At 40.4% G+C, this 17,396-nt stretch overlaps 3 protein-coding genes across 3 annotated transcripts; all 3 read right to left on the bottom strand.

Moving 5' to 3' along the window:
- Positions 1–12,555: 12,555 nt before the first annotated feature.
- On the bottom strand, positions 12,556–12,999 carry LOC114165330 (uncharacterized mitochondrial protein AtMg00860-like). The gene has a single exon (XM_028049977.1). The coding sequence runs from the start codon at positions 12,997–12,999 to the stop codon at positions 12,556–12,558; it is 444 nt and encodes a 147-aa protein (XP_027905778.1).
- A 294-nt stretch (positions 13,000–13,293) lies between these two features.
- LOC114165328 lies at positions 13,294–13,959 on the bottom strand. Its single transcript, XM_028049976.1, has one exon. It carries the CDS (start codon positions 13,957–13,959, stop codon positions 13,294–13,296), a length of 666 nt encoding a protein of 221 aa, XP_027905777.1.
- LOC114165327 lies at positions 13,956–14,912 on the bottom strand. Its single transcript, XM_028049975.1, has 3 exons — positions 14,600–14,912; positions 14,340–14,509; positions 13,956–14,159 (listed from the first exon to the last, which is right to left on the bottom strand). Exons 1-3 carry the CDS (start codon positions 14,910–14,912, stop codon positions 13,956–13,958), a joined length of 687 nt encoding a protein of 228 aa, XP_027905776.1.
- Between the last annotated feature and the right edge of the window lie 2,484 nt (positions 14,913–17,396).

The raw sequence follows: 17,396 nt of genomic DNA, 5'->3' as shown, positions 1-17,396 counted from the left end.
CATTAGGTACAACTTCATTGTCCTTATCTTCATCTTCTTGGGCATCCCCAAGACCTTGTATTTGCTTACCCGATCTTAAAGTAATAGCACTTACATTTCGTGGGTTGATTACAGTTTGTGCAGGCAAATTGCTCGAGCCTTGTTGAGACTTCATCTGATTTAACTCATTTGCCATTTGTCCAATCTGGTTCTGCAAGTTTTGATTGGTTGCTTCCATCGTCTGTTTCAACTCATTGATTTGTCCCTTCATCATGTCAGCCATCATTTTCATCATTGCCTCCATGTTTGAATCACTAGAGGTTGCCGCTGGTTGTGTTTGTTACCTCTGTTGAGGTGGAACATAGACTTGTTGGTGTTGAGGCTGTTGATTTCCCCATTTCTGGCTGGGATATTCCTTCCAATCTGGGTTGTACTTATTGGAGGACAGATCATGGTTGTATTGCTGCCGAGGTGGTCTATTATTGCCATAGATGTTTGCAGCATATGCCTGAGGTTGTTCATTGTCTAACGTCCCTGTCTCTTTTAACATAGAACAAGCCTATGTAGGATGATTAGTAGAAGCACAAATTCCACATAAAGTAGAAGGGATAGGCTTTTTCTGTAAGTTTGTCAAGGTCCTTACCATGGCTGCTAAGTCATCCAACTTCCCTTCTAATTTCTTGTGATCTGCAACATATGAAGCTTCTACTCCATGGGTTCCCTTCAATAGAGTTATAGAATTACTCCTTGTGGAAAATTGTTGATGGTTCGACGCCATAGTTTCAATCAATTGTCTTGCATTTGTTGGCGTTTTGTCCACCAATGACCCTCCACTTGCAGCATCTATCATTTGTCTATCCATGATACTCAATCCCTCATAAAAGTATTGAATAAGGAGATGCTCGTTTATTTGGTGATGAGGACAGGAAGCACATAACTTTTTGAATCTTTCCCAATACTCGTGAAGACTTTCTCTTTCTTGTTGCCTTATCCCATAAATATCTTTGCGAATAGCAGCAACTCTAGATGCTGGAACAAACTTTTCCAGAAATAATCTTTTCAGAGTCTCCCAGGTATTGATGGATCCTGGCGGAAGGCAGTATAACCAATTCTTAGCGGCATCTTGCAATGAGAATGGAAAAGCCTTAAGCTTGATATGTTCCTCTGTCACTGTTGTAGGTCTCATGGATGAACAAACAACATGAAATTCCTTCAAATGATGGTACGGGTCTTCTCCTGCTAATCCATGGAATTTGGGTGAAAGATGGATTAACCCAGACTTAAGCTCACATTCTCCATCTGGATATTGGATGCACATGTTTTGTGTAATTACTGCATCCGGTGAAGCCAACTCTCTTATTGTTCTTTCTTCCATTCTATCTTCTTGAATTTCTGGTTCAGGTGATGGATCAGAAGATATGTTAATCATCAGAGGTGATTCTAGTGGTACACTTTCAGTGGTAGGTTCAGATGATGATGGTGCTCCTTCAGTAGAACACCTAAGTTCAAGTCTCCTACGTGATTTACGCAAGTTCCTTTCAAGTTCTGAATCAAGTTGATAAAATTGACCCGGATTGGCCCGAGTCATGCACTATGCAGTCCACCTGAAAGTGAAAGTGTTTCCCTGTGTGTTTTTTTTTCTTCCTATTCTTGTTTTGGAGAAAGATTTCAAGAAAGAAATGAGTTAAGATGTCGTTGGGTCTACTCCCAGGAAAGAGAGGTGTGTCACAGTGGACAACTTAAATACCAAGTCTTTCCTAGACAGAGTTTCCAAACTAGTCTCAAAAAATTTCTTAAAAGAAATTCTTAATCAAAACAAAAATAGAACTTTGCTTGGAATATATTAAAAGAAAGCTAAAGACTACAAAATAACAAACTCTATTAAACGTATATGCGTAAAATAAATAAAAATAAAAATAATAAAATAAATAAATAAAATAAAATAAATAAAAACAGAATCAAAATAAAAGAAATACTAACCGTATTCCCCGGCAACGGCGCCAAATTTGATATCGCTGTCGTTAGGCGATCAAATTACCACTACTTTAGCAACTTCAGTATTGCCAGTTAGTAGTGAACAAAATAGTTAGGGTTAAGATAACCCTGAGTCGTCTCACAACGAATACGGAATTGATCTCAAATATTTGATTCTTAAAAATGCAATTAAAACTAGCAACTATAAAAATAGGGGGATTTTCATGTGCAAAGAAAATGACACGGAAGATTGTAAACACAATAATAGTAAATAGGTCAATTCCACTGCTTTTTCTAAATAAGATTCTTCATTGGTTATCTAGAGATTATTGTTAAATTAATTATTGTTGTTGTTTTACAAATCAATCAGTGTAAAGACTCAATTCATTTGTTGGCATCCTCACTTTTAATCAAAGTACAGTCTCAATTAAAAGTGAGAATTGTTAGATTGTCCATAGTAAATTCAATCAAAGTATAGTCTCAATTAATTTTACTATGCCTAATCATGTCTATTCCTTTGTTTCTTTACCAAATAGAAAACCTAATTAATCAAAGTAAAGTCTTGACTAATTTTAGTTAAAGTAATTACCTCTAATCAAATTAAAGTCTCAATTATTGGCAAAAACTTATTTAATCAAATGAAAGTTTCTAAACAAAATCAAAGTAAAGTCTCAATTTAATTTAAAAACCTTTTAACTCATATGATTAGCATGCATGTAGATTTAAAATCATTATTTTCTATTCGATTAAGAAGCAAAGGACATAGATAAACAAAAACCACAACAATAATCAAAATAACAAACACATAAATTCATCTAACCTCAGAATCCATTTAAGAAATTACAGTGGAATCAACCCTAAAAGCTTAGCCCTCCATGGCTTTGATGGAATACATGATGAAATGAAGGAAAGAAAATAAAAGAAAGAATGAGAGATGTGGTGGAGACGGTATCTGCCAAAACCAGAGAGTTCTAAGTGTTAAAGTTGTCAGTTGTAAGTTCCCCTTAAGTCTCTTTATATAGGCTTCCACTGGACTTTGGGCTTTATCTGTCAGTTGCTAAAATATTTTATTTTTATTTAATTAATTAGCAACTTAATTCCTGTCCAATTTCCAATTTTGCCCCTCTCATTTAGCCATATTCGCAGTTTTGACCAGAGTTGACTGCTGACTTTGACCAGTTGACCAATTTGACTGCCCTATCAGATGCTGACACATGGCGCAAAGTGCACTTTCTCTCTCCAGACTAGGGTTTGCTGCGTTTAGGGTTTCATGGAGGCTTGTGGGTGACGGCAATGGCTGCCATGGCTGCTGCTGCGGACGTTTCGCAGGTGCAGGCGTGAATGAAGATGGTGAAGTTTCTCGCGCAAATCTGGTCCAGGTGTGTTTGCAAGGTGAAGTGGTGGTTGCTGGTTCGTGCGAAGATGGACGACGATGCAATGCGTTCGCTGGTGCGTCGTGAACGTGCCTGATTGAAGCTTCAATGGTGGCTTCGTATGGTGCTGTTGCTGTTGCGAAATGATGGCAAAGAGTTCGCGGTTCCGATCTGTTCCTCGCTGCTGTTCTGTCTCGCGTTAATGGTGGTGCGTGAAGGATGATGGAGTGTTCTGGCTGTTGCTGCAGATGGAGATGCGCTGGTGGTTGCCGGCGCTGTTGCGTGAAGGAAGAGATGCGACTGCGGTGGCCGGTGAAGATGGAAGCTGCGCGAATGGAGGAAGATGGTGGCGCTGTCACGGTGTTGATGGTGCGTCGTGGTGGCCGGAAGAGGTGCTGCGATGGTGCGTGAAGGTGGCTGACGGAGATGGCGGCGGCGGCTGCCGTGGAGGGTGGAAGGGAAATTAGGGTTAGGGTTTCATGTGTGAGATGGAGGAGATGATGACGTGGCAAGATCTGAGTGGTCAATTTGGTGAGTGGAGGATTATGACACGTGGCAGCTTATGGTTGGCTAATTTTAAAAGGTGGGGATTGCCACATGGCATGATCTGGTTGAGTGGAGTTTAAGTGGTAGGAGGGGTGCAACTTAGTGAAAACTAGGGGTGCAGAACAAGTTTTTTGTGGTCCACTTGCAGGAGGAGTGTGTAAATAAAATCTGGGGGTGCATTTAGCTCCTGATTTATTCTTTTTCCAGAATTTCTTGATTTTGGACTTATTTTGTAACTTTGAATATTTCAAAATCACACTATTAATTGACCAAAAATAAATTCCAGTTGCATTAACAAACGTCAGAATATCCAATAATATTTTATGCAACTAAAATCAATTTTTACGCCACTTTACCAAACTTACTCAATAAATCCAATAATCACAAATCATAATTAAATCAATCTTTAAGCACAGAAAATTCAATTAAATCCCCAAATTTAAATATTAAATGAGGGCAAAAATTTGAACTCATCAATGTGCTTTCCATATCCTTTTTGTTTTGAAGCAATCCATCATCTTCTTCTATTGAGCTTTGTGAAAGGAACCTTCACATCTAGATAGCATGCTATCTTAATGTCTAGTGGGGATTTCACTTAGCTTTCTTAATCAACTCACACCATATTCAATAATCTTAAAAAGGAACAAGATAATCCTTCATCAAGTGTCTCTCGCCTGAGCGAGACTAAGTCGCTCAAAACACCAATACTTCTCGCCTGGGCGAGATATCGCGCTCAAAGTGCCCAAGTTTCCTCGCGACCTCGCTTAGGCGAGCTGTCTCTTGCCGGAGCGAGACTAAGTCGCTCAACCCCAAACCAAGGTCGCCTGAGCGAGCAGCGCGACCCAAACCAGATGTGAGGTTCTGCAACTCTCGCCTAGACGAGATAGCCTCGCTTGGGCGAGACTTGCAGAGTTCCCTCACTGTCAAAATAGTGTCAAACCACATCTAAAATATACCAATAGCATTCAATCATTGCACGACATAAACCAATTGCTAGCAAACATCAGAAATACTATTATTCCTATTACCCAACTTGAAATTGATTCCCTTTTACCCGATTCCATACCTAAACCCTCATTCAATTCATATTCCATTACAATAAAACTTTATGCACATTATCAATTTCCACCATCCCCAATCACAGGTCTATAATATGCAATTCGTACCATATATAAACCATATGAGAATAAAACAAACTCAGAACACAGCCATAATTTGTATACAAAATAGACAGCTCCCCTAACCTGGAACTAGTGATCAAAAATTGAAAAGGTAGAAGCCTTGATTCGCAATCCCCCGCTTGGTCCAGCCCTTGCACACTCAAAACTCCACTCACTCTCCTAAATTTGTGCTTCTTGAATTTGGGCTTTGTGGGCTGCCCCATTCTGCTAGGTTCTCTACCTTTCCACATTCATACCACAACTACTAGTTAGCAAAAATAAAACTTATTCTTTGCCCACCAAGGTTTGAACCCATGACCTTCCACTTACAATGCCACAACACAACCACTATGCCAATTCCCATTTGGTGATATACACAAATCAACATAAGTTTACAATACCAATCACATACTCATAAATATCCTTAAAATCAATAATAAAACAACAACACATAATTGGCATACATAAGACTCGAACCCAAGTCCTCTCACACAATCAAAGTACTCTCAACCACTTGAGCTAGTACTTTTCCACATCACACTAAACAATAATTTATGCCATAAAGGCGCTTTCTACCCGCATTTATTAATTAATTAAATATTTAATTAATCAATTTTCACGGGTCTTACAATTCTCCCACCTTTAAAAGTTTTCGTCCTCGAAAATAGGACTTACCAGCAAAGAGGTGAGGATAAGACTTCCTCATGAGGTCTTCCATCTCCCAAGTCATCTCTTGGGTTTCCTTGTCCTAGAGAACCTTCACCGTCTTCAACTCCTTACCTCTCAATTGCTTGACCTGAGTATCCAATATGCGCACCGGCCCAACTGGCATAGTCAGATCCTCGCGTACTTGCACCTCATCTGACTCTAAAACATGATCTGGACTTGCAATGTATTTCCTCAACTGTGAGACGTGGATAGGTGAGGTGGTAAAGCGATTTCATACGTCGCAGTTCCTATTCTCCGTGTAATCTGATAAGGCCCTATAAACCTCGGAGTCAACTTCCTTGATTTAAGAACCCTTCCGATACCTATGGTTGGCGTGATGAACGATTGACCCTAACCAAGGATTGAGGCACATGCTTAAGAAGACTAAGCATGTTTAGAAAGGAAGTTCACTAATGCTTCATCCCTTTCATTTGTGTTTGTTATTTTTGATTCCTAAGTTGACTTAGTTGAATTAACTTTAGTTGACTTGTTGACCTTTGACTAGGTTTGACTTGTTGACTATAGTTGACTTGACTTAAGCCAACATGCTAATCTATGCTTATTTGCTTTGTAGGTTAATTAGGAGTAAGAAAGCAATGCTAGGTGGCGCATGGTGATTGGGGAGCATAAATGATGTGGATGAGAGAGTAAAGCAAAGGCATAAAGCATAAAGTAAAAGGCATTTTTACCATGGATTCTAGCCTAGCCTTGTAGTGGCGTGCTTCTCACATTTTTACCATTTCTTTCCTTTCCATTTTATGTTTTCTTCTTCCTTTAATTGTTCTTGGTTTTCTATGGTTTATGTGCTTTCCATATCCTTTTTGTTTTGAAGCAATCCATCATCTTCTTCTATTGAGCTTTGTGAAAGGAACCTTCACATCTAGATAGCATGCTATCTTAATGTCCAGTGGGGATTTCACTTAGCTTTCTTAATCAACTCACACCATATTCAATAATCTTAAAAAGAAACAAGATAATCCTTCATCATTTAGTATCTAGAGCTTTGGTTGTCCTTGAATATGGTGTTTTCATGTTCTAACCTTGTCTTGTGTAGCTATCTTTGAATGGTCCACATAAAAACAGTGCTGGCAGCAACGTGTGCGTTTTTGAAAAAATATACTGCAGCTAGCTCAGTGGTCCAAAAGTAAGGTTCTTTATATCAAAAGAAATCCCTGTTAGTCTAGTTTCCAACAAAAAAAGAATTAACGCATTTGGAGTTGTGTGGAGAGAGTTATGATCAAATGAGTGAGCAAAGGTCAGAGTTGTCGAGAATACGAAAAACAACGTTTTCAGGTTATGTTGTAGCAATTTTGGCTTCGGTTTTGTGACTCTTTTGCTCCTAAATGTGGTTGGATAACATGTCTTTTGATGCTTAGTCTTTGAGCCTCAAATCCATGAGTTTAAATGCATGATAGCTACATGTTTGTGTCTTTGTGTATGTCATGTTGAGTCTTTAAATGTGTCTAACTTTTGCTTGAGTCTCTTGTCACATATGCTTCTTTGAGTTTTCTTGTTCTTGTTTCTAAGTTTTTGAACTATTGCATGAGATCTATGCCTTGTCTTGTTGTATGCTCCTTGAAATTGATTTTGACCTAATTTTAAGGAACTAAGTGTTCAAGACACCCTAAAACATCCTTCTCATCATTTTAAGTACCTAGTTTTGAAAAGAAAAAGTGTTTTAAAGACCAAAAACAGTTTGGCCGAGAGCTTTTACAATGCTTGGTGAATCCATTTGGCCATTTTTACTAGGTGTTATGCTACCAAATTTTATACTTGGATTTTGGGTGATATTGGCAAATTAGTTCCATGTTTTGACTTGGTTATGATCTTTCATGGTGTATGCATAATTTGAGGTATAATCTTGGCTTGTTCAAATGCTTTCCATAGAGTCTTTAAAAGTGTTTTTCATTGCTTTAGTCTTGTTCAAGTTTTGTCTTTAAAACAAAAATTTCCTTAGAAGTTAAACTTTCTTGTTTTTTAGCTTTGCTTGCTTGTCTTTAGGTAATCTTTGTTTTGTCTTAGTTGTTTTCATTTCCTTGTTTTCCTATAGTGTTGTGGCCGAATCACTTATCTTGCATTTGAAAGGTTTTGCACAAGTTTTTAAAAGTGTTTTCTTCAATCCTTTGGTGGATTTTGAGTGCTAGCCTTGCCTTGTTACTTTGGGAGTGTGATCTAAACACTTGGGTTGCATTTTGGGTTGGAATTGGTCTCGGTTTTCATGTTGTCTAACCCCTAATTCATTTATTTTGTCTTGGCTTTGAGTGTTTTGTTGTAGGAATCACGGCAAGTTCATCAAATGCACCTACTCCAAACAAAAACAATGCATTGATGAGATTGCTTCGGGATTTGGAGTTGTCTAGGAAGGAGTCCTTTGAACAATTGAGAAAGGACAAGAAGCAAAGTGACCTAAGAATCCAAGAGCACATTCAAAGGCTTGAAGCTAGGGTGCAAGAAAGAGAGGCTAGGAAAAGAGGGCATTCTAGGCACAACGCATCACAAGAGAAGCAAACTCCAAAGATTCCTAAGTTCAAAAGAGAAAATGACCCAAACATCTACATTGAGTGGGAACAAAAAGTGGAACAAATTTTTACCATTCATGTAGTTAGTGATCAAAAGCAAGTAGATTTGGTAGTCTTAGAGTTTGAGGATTATGCCATAACTTGGTGGCATCAATTATGTATGGACAATATTAACGAAGAGTCACTCGCGACTTCTTGGAGGGACCTTAAAAATTTGATGCGCGCTAGATTTGTTCCTTCCTACTATAGGAGGGAGACTCTTTTAAAGCTCCAAAGGCTTCAACAAGGGTCCATGTGTGTGGATGAATATTACAAGTTGATGGAGTCCATGCTTCTAAAAGTAGGACTCCAATTTGAAAGTGAAGAGGAAAAGGTCGCTAGATTTGTGAGTAGTTTAAGGAGAGATATACAAGATTTAGTAGAGTTATATGAGTACTCCTCTCTTGACAAAGTTTTACATTTGGCTACCAAAGTTGAAACTCAATTGCAAAAGAAAAAAGAAGCCAAGAGGAGTGGTTCATACAATAACTACTATTCTAGTACTTGGAAAGATAAAGAAAGAAAACATGATAAATCACCACCCAAGAGTTCCCAAGACCCACCTCCTAGGACTAATTCGTTTAGGCCTTCTAATGAAACTCCTAATTCTTCTCAAGGTAAAAGGACAAGTTCTATAAAATGTTTTAAGTGTTTGGGATATGGGCACAAAGCTTCAAATTGTCCTACCAAAAGAACCATGGCCTTAAACCTTAAAAAAGAAGTAGAGAGTGAACATTCTTCTCCCCCTTCCCCCAAAAGTACTTCTTCTCACACTTCTTCTTCAAGTGAAAGGATTAAACCCCTTGAAGGTGGATTGTTAATGATAAGGCACCAACTAAGACATGTTTCCAAGGAACTTGACCCTTCTCAAAGACAAAACCTTTTTCATTCAAGGTGTCATATCAAAGACAAACTATGTCCCCTCCTCATAGATAATGGAAGTTGTGTAAATGTGGCTAGCACAAGGGTTATGGACAAGCTTGGCTTGAAAACTATCCCTCATGCCAAGCCCTACAAGCTATCATGGCTTAAGAAAGAAGACATTAAAGTAACTCAACAAGTCCTCATTAACTTTTCAATTGGAAATTTTAAAGATGAGATGTTATGTGATGTTGTGCCTATGGAAGAAACTCATATTTTGTTAGGTAGGCCATGGCAATTTGATAGAACTCTTTTATGATGGCCATGCTAACACCTATGCTTTCTCCTTCCAAGGCAAGAAGTTCACACTCATACCTCTCACCCAATCAAGCAAATGAGGACCAAAATAAAATGAAAGATAAGAGAAAAGATGAAAAAGAAAAAGAGCAAGTTACCTTCAAAGTGTTACCTGCCTCCAAAAAAAGATTTCCAAAGCAAAATGGACATCACCATTCTTCCTTCTCTTCCAAGGCTCAAAAGGAAGACCCAATGCACAAGCATGAGAGGAAGAGTGGTCTAGAAAAGAGGGATGGCCTAACCAAAGCTAGGGGTAGTACCCTTAGAAAGGATGGAACAAGAGCTCATAAAAGGGAGGCGCAAAACCTCCCCCAAATCAAGTCAAACTCCCTTTACAAAGGCTTAAATAATTTGTGGTCAAATTCTCTCCAAGAAGGGGAGGATGATGAAGGATTGACCCTAACCAAGGATGGAGGCACATGCTTAAGAAGACTAAGCATGCTTAGAAAGGAAGTTCACTAATCCTTCATCCCTTTCATTTGTGTTTGTTATTTTTTATTCCTAAGTTGACTTAGTTGAATTAACTTTAGTTGACTTGTTGACCTTTGACTAGGTTTGACTTGTTGACTATAGTTGACTTGACTTAAGCCAACATGCTAATCTATGCTTATTTACTTTGTAGGTTAATTAGGAGTAAGAAAGCAATGCTAGGTGGCGCATGGTGATTAGGGAGCATAAATGATGTGGATGAGAGAGTAAAGTAAAGGCATAAAGCATAAAGTAAAAGGCATAAAACAAGTGTACCTATGTACCTTTGGTCTCCTTTGTTTTTAGCACACTTTGGGCACTTTTTGGAGACATATGAGACACATTCTTTGTCTCCTTTTGTGCTAGAACGAAATTAGCCTTGCACACACCATAGTTAGCTCTTTTGTCTCTCATTTTTGTAACCTTATTTGACCTAGTTTCTAGAAGCTAGGGTTAGGTTTTTGTAGAGACATCCTCCTTAGGTATCTTTTATTTTCTTAAAGACCCCTAAACTCTTCTATATAAGGGGTGCTCCTAGACATGTAAAAGGGTTGAACATTTTGAAGTAAAAACACTCTTGTGTCTCAACCATTTGTGAGAGTTTCCTCCTTAGGGAGTGAATACTTTTAAGCCCTAACTTGCATAGCAAGTGGCGGCACACATCCACTCATCTTCAAGGTTGCCATGGCTTCTAGCCTAGCCTTGTAGTGGCGTGCTTCTCACATTTTTACCATTTCTTTCCTTTCCATTTTATGTTTTCTTCTTCCTTTAATTGTTCTTGGTTTTCTATGGTTTATGTGCCTTCCATTTCCTTTTTGTTTTGAATCAATCCATCATATTCTTCTCTTTAGCTTTGTGAAAGGAACCTTCACATCTAGATAGCTTGCTATCTTAATGTGTGGGGATTTCATTTAGCTTTCTTTATCAACTCACACCATATTCAATAATTTTAAAAAGAAACAAGATAATCCTTCATCATGGCGTCACCCGGAGAAATACATGGTCTCCTTTATCAAACACAAGTGGTCGTCTCCTCGTATCTACATAGGACTTTTGCCTACTATGAGTTGCTCTCATCCGGTCTTGAATCGACTTGACCTTACTGGTCATCTGTTGTAGAAATTCAGGACCAAGCACAAAGGCTTCACCATCCTGATACCAGCACATTGGGGTTACACACCTCCTTCCATACAATGCTTCATAGGGCACTATACCAATACTGGAATGGTAACTATTATTGTAGGTGAACTCCACCAAAGGTAGCACATCATTCTAGTTTCCCATGTGATCCAACACATAAGACCTCAATAAGTCCTCTAGAGATTGGATGGTCCGCTCAGACTGTCCATCCGTCTGAGGGTGATACGCTGAACTCATCCTCAGTTGTGTACCCAAGGCCGCTTGCAATGATTTCCAAAACCGTGATGTGAATCTAGGGTCCCGATATGATACTATGCTTTCTGGTACCCCATGCAGTCTTACCACCTCTCGCACATACAACTCAACTAACTTGTCCATCGACCACTTCTGATTCATAGGCAGGAAATATGCACATTTTGTCAGTCTGTCTACTATCACCCAAACTGAATCATGGCCCTTTGTCGACCTCGGAAGATGTGTCACAAAATCCATAGAGATACTATCCCACTTCCATTGAGGTATGTCTAGTGGTTGTAGTGTACCGCCCGGCCTTTGGTGTTCAATTTTAGCCTTTTGACATACCAAGCACTGAGCAACAAAGTCTGCTACATCTGCCTTCATACCATTCCACCAAAAGGACTCCTTCAAATCCTTATACATCTTAGTCATACCTGGATGTATGCTAAGACGACTTTGGTGACCCTCCTTCAGTATCTGCCTCTTGAAATGAGGCCCTCCTAGTACACACACTCTACCTTTAAATCGTAGAATGTCATCCTCTCCCATCTGATAATCCTTCCTTTTTTCAGTACCTAACCACCCCACAAACTGCTGCAATTCCAAGTCGTGTCCCTGAGCCACACGAATTTCATTCAAAAATTCATTAGTAACTCTTAGCAAGCTACACTGTATCGAGTCTGACCCAAACTGCATCCCCAGATTCATATCTCAGAGTTTCTCAATCAACTCTAACTCCTTTATCATCATGCAAGATACATGCATCTTCTTCCGACTCAGAGCATCGGCTACAACATTTGCCTTGCCCGGATGGTAGAGCAATTCAAAGTCATAGTCTTTCAAATACTCCATCCACCTATGTTGCCTCATATTCAGCTCCTTCTGGTCAAACAAGTACTTCAAACTTTTGTGGTCGCTGAATACCCGGAATTGGGAGCCGTATAGATAGTGCCTCCAAGACTTTAGAGCAAACACAATGGTGGCTAGCTCCAAGTCACGAGTTGGGTAATTCTTCTCATGCACCTTCAATTGACGAGAAGCATATGCCACGACCCTATTTTCTTGCATCAATACACACCCCAGACCTTGATATGATGCATCATAGTACACCTCAAACATCTTCTTGGTATCCGGAATCACCAGCACTGGAGCGATAGTCAAACACTTCTTCATTTCCTCAAAGCACTCTTCACACTACTCGGTCCAAGAAAACGGCTGATCTTTTCTTATCAGCTGTGTCAATGGGTTCACCTTCTTTGAGAACCTCCCCACAAACCTCCTGTAGTAACCTGCTAGGCCCAAGAAACTTCGCACCTCCGTCACTGTCTTAGGCCTTTCCCATTTAAGCACCGTCTCAATCTTAGCCGGGTCTACTGCAATTCCCTTAGCTGAAATGACATGCCCAAGAAATTGTACCTCCTCTAGCCAAAATTCGCACTTGGACAGCTTCCCATACAACTGGTGATCTCTGAGTATCTTCAATACAACCCTTAGGTGATCAGCATGTTCTTCCTGCGTCCTCGAGTAGATAAGAATGTCATCAATAAAGACGACAACAAACTTATCCAACCAAAGTCGGAAAATTCTATTCATGTAATCCATGAATACTGTCGGTGCATTCGTCACTCCAAATGGCATCACCACATATTCGTAGTGGCCGTATCGTGACCTGAATGTCGTCTTTTGCACATCCTCTGGCCACACTAGAATCTGGTGGTATTTCGACCTTAAGTCGATTTTAGAGAACACCCATGCGCCCTTCAACTGGTCCAGTAAGTCGTCTATCCTTGGCAGTGGATATTTGTTTTTAATAGTCAGCTTATTCAACTGCCTATAATCCACACATAGTCGCGAGCTTCCGTCCTTCTTCTTCACTAACAAGACTGGAGCTCCCCAAGGTGACGCGCTCAGTCGAATGAATTATTTCTCCAATTATTCCTCAATTTGCTTCTTGAGTTCTACAAGCTCAGCCGGTGCCATTCTGTATGGAGCCATAGACACTAGACCTGTACCAGGAATGAGATCAATGGTGAAGTCAATGTCTCGACTCGGCGGCAACCTTGGGACTTCATCTGGAAACACATCCGCATATTCGTTAGCCACCGGTATAGATTGGATCACCTTTGCAGCACTTTTCTTTTCTGGCTTGGCCACCACCATAAAACACACGGCCCCGTCTTGTAGCGCTTTCACAGCTTCCCGAGGTGATATTAATTCCAACCCTTCATGTTCTGGGAATACCAAACTGTGTCGTGCACAATCAATTATGATGTGATTGTTAGACAACCAGTCCATCCCCAATATCACATCCAGTCCCTCCAAGGGCAAGCACACCAAGTTCACCTTGTATCTGTGACCTGCCACCACCATTGAACACCCAACACAAACTGAACTGGTAGCTACCTGGCCCGAGGAAGGAGTTGAAATAAGCAACTCACACCCCAAGTCACGTGTCACCACACTCAATCGTCCCACACAAGCATTAGAGATTAAGGAATGGGTTGCGCCAGAATCAAATAAAACTAATACATCATGCCCCACAAGTAAACAAGGTTGTAATATCAGGTTACCTGACTGAGTCGCCTCAGTAGATGTCATGGCAAAAACCCTCCCAACTGCTGAGCTCGTTCTGCTGGCGAGGCTGCTGCTGGTTTCTTTGCACCAGGACTCTTCTTCTCAGGGCAATTAGTAGCAAAATGACCCGGTTTGTCGTATATGAAACACTTGGGACGGTCACCGGATCCCCCTACACCACCGGTCAGCTGTGGGCAGTTCCTCTTCAGATGGGGTCCGCCACACTGATAGCAAGTGGGACCCTAAGACAGCTGGGGTCGGGTGTATGGCTTCTTCATTTGTCGCGCCTCTGCGACATTTTTCTGATGTCGGCTCACCATAGGACTAAGGCCCTTCTCTAGGTGTTCAGCACTCTTGGCCTGTTCTACCAAGACTGGAAATCTTCACTCTCTCAAAGGCGTCACCACTTTCTTCAATTCATGTTTGAGTCCTCGCTCAAACTTCAAGCACCTCCATTCCTCAGTCACATTCTGCGAGGAGTATCTCGCTAGATGTTCAAACCTGTTGACATACTCCTGTACTGACATATCTCCTTGCTGCAGTGCAAGGAACTCTGCCTCCCGGTCTTGTCTAGCTGTATCGGGGAAATATTTCTCCAGGAAACGAGTCCTGAAGTTCGCCTATGTCGCTGGCTCCTCCCGAGTCTCCATTTGCTGTTGCATACCTGTCCACCAATATTCTGCATCCTCATTCAGCAGGTAGGTAGCAAAGAGCAGCTTCTGCTCATCCTCACAATTCATCACTCTGAAAATTTTCTCACATTTGCAGAGCCATGCATCCGCTTCATTGGGGGAGGCTTTGCCAGTGAACTCTGCTGGCTTGTGGCGTAAGAAATCCTCCACTGTAGGCACCCTGATTGGTGCAATTGTCGTTCTAGGCTGCGCCGCTACAGGTGGCTGCATCGCATCCACTATTCGATGAATCGCCCCGGCGATGTCATCAGCCCCACTACTCATCCTCCTCCTGTTAGCAGCCATAGCCTGGATACGCCACATTACAACTGTTAAAAATCAGTCGCTTAGTCAAATAAAATCACACACATCTTTTCACATTTAACACACAACATACCACAACAGAGACATCGATAAGCTCACTCCCCACTAGCCCCAAAATATTTTAAAAATATTTTCAAAACTTTTGCTCTAATACCAATTGTAACATCCCTAAAGAATATTACTGATATTAAACAAATAAAATTCGAATTAAAATAAATACTGCATTGAATATAAACTATTTCACAAAAACGCGGGAAAATTAAAAAAACCATAACTGGTACCATACATAATCCAAATGTACAATATCGTTATATATAAATTTTATTAAAGTTCAACATAAAAATATTTACATCAAAATCAAAACAATAAAGTTTCTTTCAAAATCCCAAGTATCCCATGCTCTCCGTCGCTAAGCATCTCCTGGCTCACCTGTCAAATCATCTGCTCCCGGATAACAAATTATCCGATCATCGCCATACACACACAGATAGGGTGAGTTATGCACAATAAAATATAAACAGATATATGAAATAAACATGTTTCCCAACCCAAAATAACATAAGTACAAATCTCATAATTTTCAAATCACCCAACCATGACCTCATAGTCCTTCATGAGTCATATGCATGAACTAGGTCTTGGGACTTCACTGTGCTCCCACGAAACCAACTCATTCGTGGTCCAACCCTATGAGCCTATCCCACTCATAGTCCCGCCCTACAGACTCCTCGTATGTAGTAAAACATCCAAGTCTCATACTTGGACCCTGGCACGCACACAATCACCATACTATAGACTCCTCGCACAATAGTAGCCGAAGGGAACATAACAGTTACTTGCCCATCGTGCGCCCGACACATGCAATCACCATACTAAAGACTCCTCGCCCAATAGTAGCCGATGGGAACTCAACCAGTTCCTTGCCTATCATGTGTCCAACCACCGAGCACATCCCAGTCGCCTATTGGACTTAGTCCTTCAAGCCCACACACCACAACACATGCATATACATCCTATACTTAAGAAAAGTAGATGTTTCACACACACAAGGTCATACAACCATGAGAAATTCACATAAACTCGCTTAGGCCAGGGACTCTCGCCCAAGCTAAGCCTCCTTCGCTTAGGCTAGTTCACCTCGCCTGGGTGAGCTTAAAACAACCACAACCTCACGTTATCTCGCTTAGGCGAGATTCCCTCGCCTGGGCGAGCTGTACCATCGCTCAAAGTATCACCCACCCCTCACCTAAACGAGCAACCACTTAAACAACGTCATTTCTCATCGTGACCTCGCTTAGGTGAGCTGTCTCTCGCCTGAGCGAGACTAAGTCGTTCAACCCCAAACCAAGGTTGCCTGAGCGAGCAGCGCAACCCAAACCAGACGTGAGGTTCTACAACTCTCGCCTAGACGAGATAGCCTCGCTTGGGCGAGACTTGCAGAGTTCCCTCACTGTCACACACGCATTTTACCCCAAAATGGTGTCAAACTACATCTAAAATATACCAATAGCATTCAATCATTGCATGACATAAACCAATTGCTAGCAGACATCAAAAATACTATTCCATTCATTCCTAATACCCAACTCGAAATTGAATCCCTTTTACCCGATTCCATACCTAAACCCTCATTCAATTCATATTCCATTACCACAAAACTTTATGCACATTATCAATTTCCACCATCCCCAATCACAGGTCTATAATATGCAATTCGTACCATATATAAACCATATGAGAATAAAACAAACTTAGAACACAGCCATAATTCGTATACAAAATATACAACTCCCCTAACCTAGAATTAGTGATAAAAAATTGAAAAGGTAGAAGCCTTGATTCGTAATCCCCCGCTTGGTCCTTCCCTTTACCCAAATTTTGGCTTTTATAAGTGCCTTTAAGATGGTCTTTAAAATTAAAACGAATTTGGGCTTTGTGGGTTTTAATTCCTCTTCAATGTTAATTATTTGGAAATTTTCCAACCCTTTTGGCTGCCCCCTGCTAGGTTCTCTACATTTCCACATTCATACCACAACTACTAGTTAGCAAAAATAAAACTTATTCTTTGCCCACCATGGTTTGAACCCATGACCTTCCACTCACAATGCCACAGCACAACCACTATGTCAATTCCCATTTGGTGATATACACAAATCAACATAAGTTTACAATACCAATCACATACTCATACATATCCTTAAAATCAATAATAAAACAACAACACATAATTGGCATACATAAGACTCGAACCCAAGTCCTCTCACACAATCAAAGTACTCTCAACCACTTGAGCTAGTACTTTTCCACATCACACTAAACAATAATTAATGTCATAAAGGCGCTTTCTACCCGCATTTATTAATTAATTAAATATTTAATTAATTAATTTTCACGGGTGTTACAGATGGTGGCAAAGAGTCATGCAAATTATCATTAATACATTGATCATCTACTGTTTCAGAATTC

This window comes from Vigna unguiculata, chromosome 10 (assembly GCF_004118075.2).
Source record: "Vigna unguiculata cultivar IT97K-499-35 chromosome 10, ASM411807v1, whole genome shotgun sequence".
NCBI lineage: Eukaryota > Viridiplantae > Streptophyta > Magnoliopsida > Fabales > Fabaceae > Vigna > Vigna unguiculata.
Note: the sequence above shows the minus strand (reverse complement) of the source record. Positions and strands in the feature narration are given on the sequence as shown.

Excerpts from the sequence above, each read along its gene's own strand:
- LOC114165330 (XM_028049977.1), bottom strand. The coding sequence starts at position 12,999 with ATGCCATTTGGAGTGACGAATGCACCGACAGTATTCATGGATTACATG.
- LOC114165328 (XM_028049976.1), bottom strand. The coding sequence starts at position 13,959 with ATGACATCTACTGAGGCGACTCAGTCAGGTAACCTGATATTACAACCT.
- LOC114165327 (XM_028049975.1), bottom strand. The coding sequence starts at position 14,912 with ATGGCTGCTAACAGGAGGAGGATGAGTAGTGGGGCTGATGACATCGCC. Across the intron at positions 14,510-14,599 it reads TGCAGAATATTGGTGGACAG|CTAGACAAGACCGGGAGGCA; the intron begins GTATGCAACAGC and ends TCCCCGATACAG. Across the intron at positions 14,160-14,339 it reads AACATGAATTGAAGAAAGTG|TGTGGCGGACCCCATCTGAA; the intron begins GTGACGCCTTTG and ends ACTTGCTATCAG.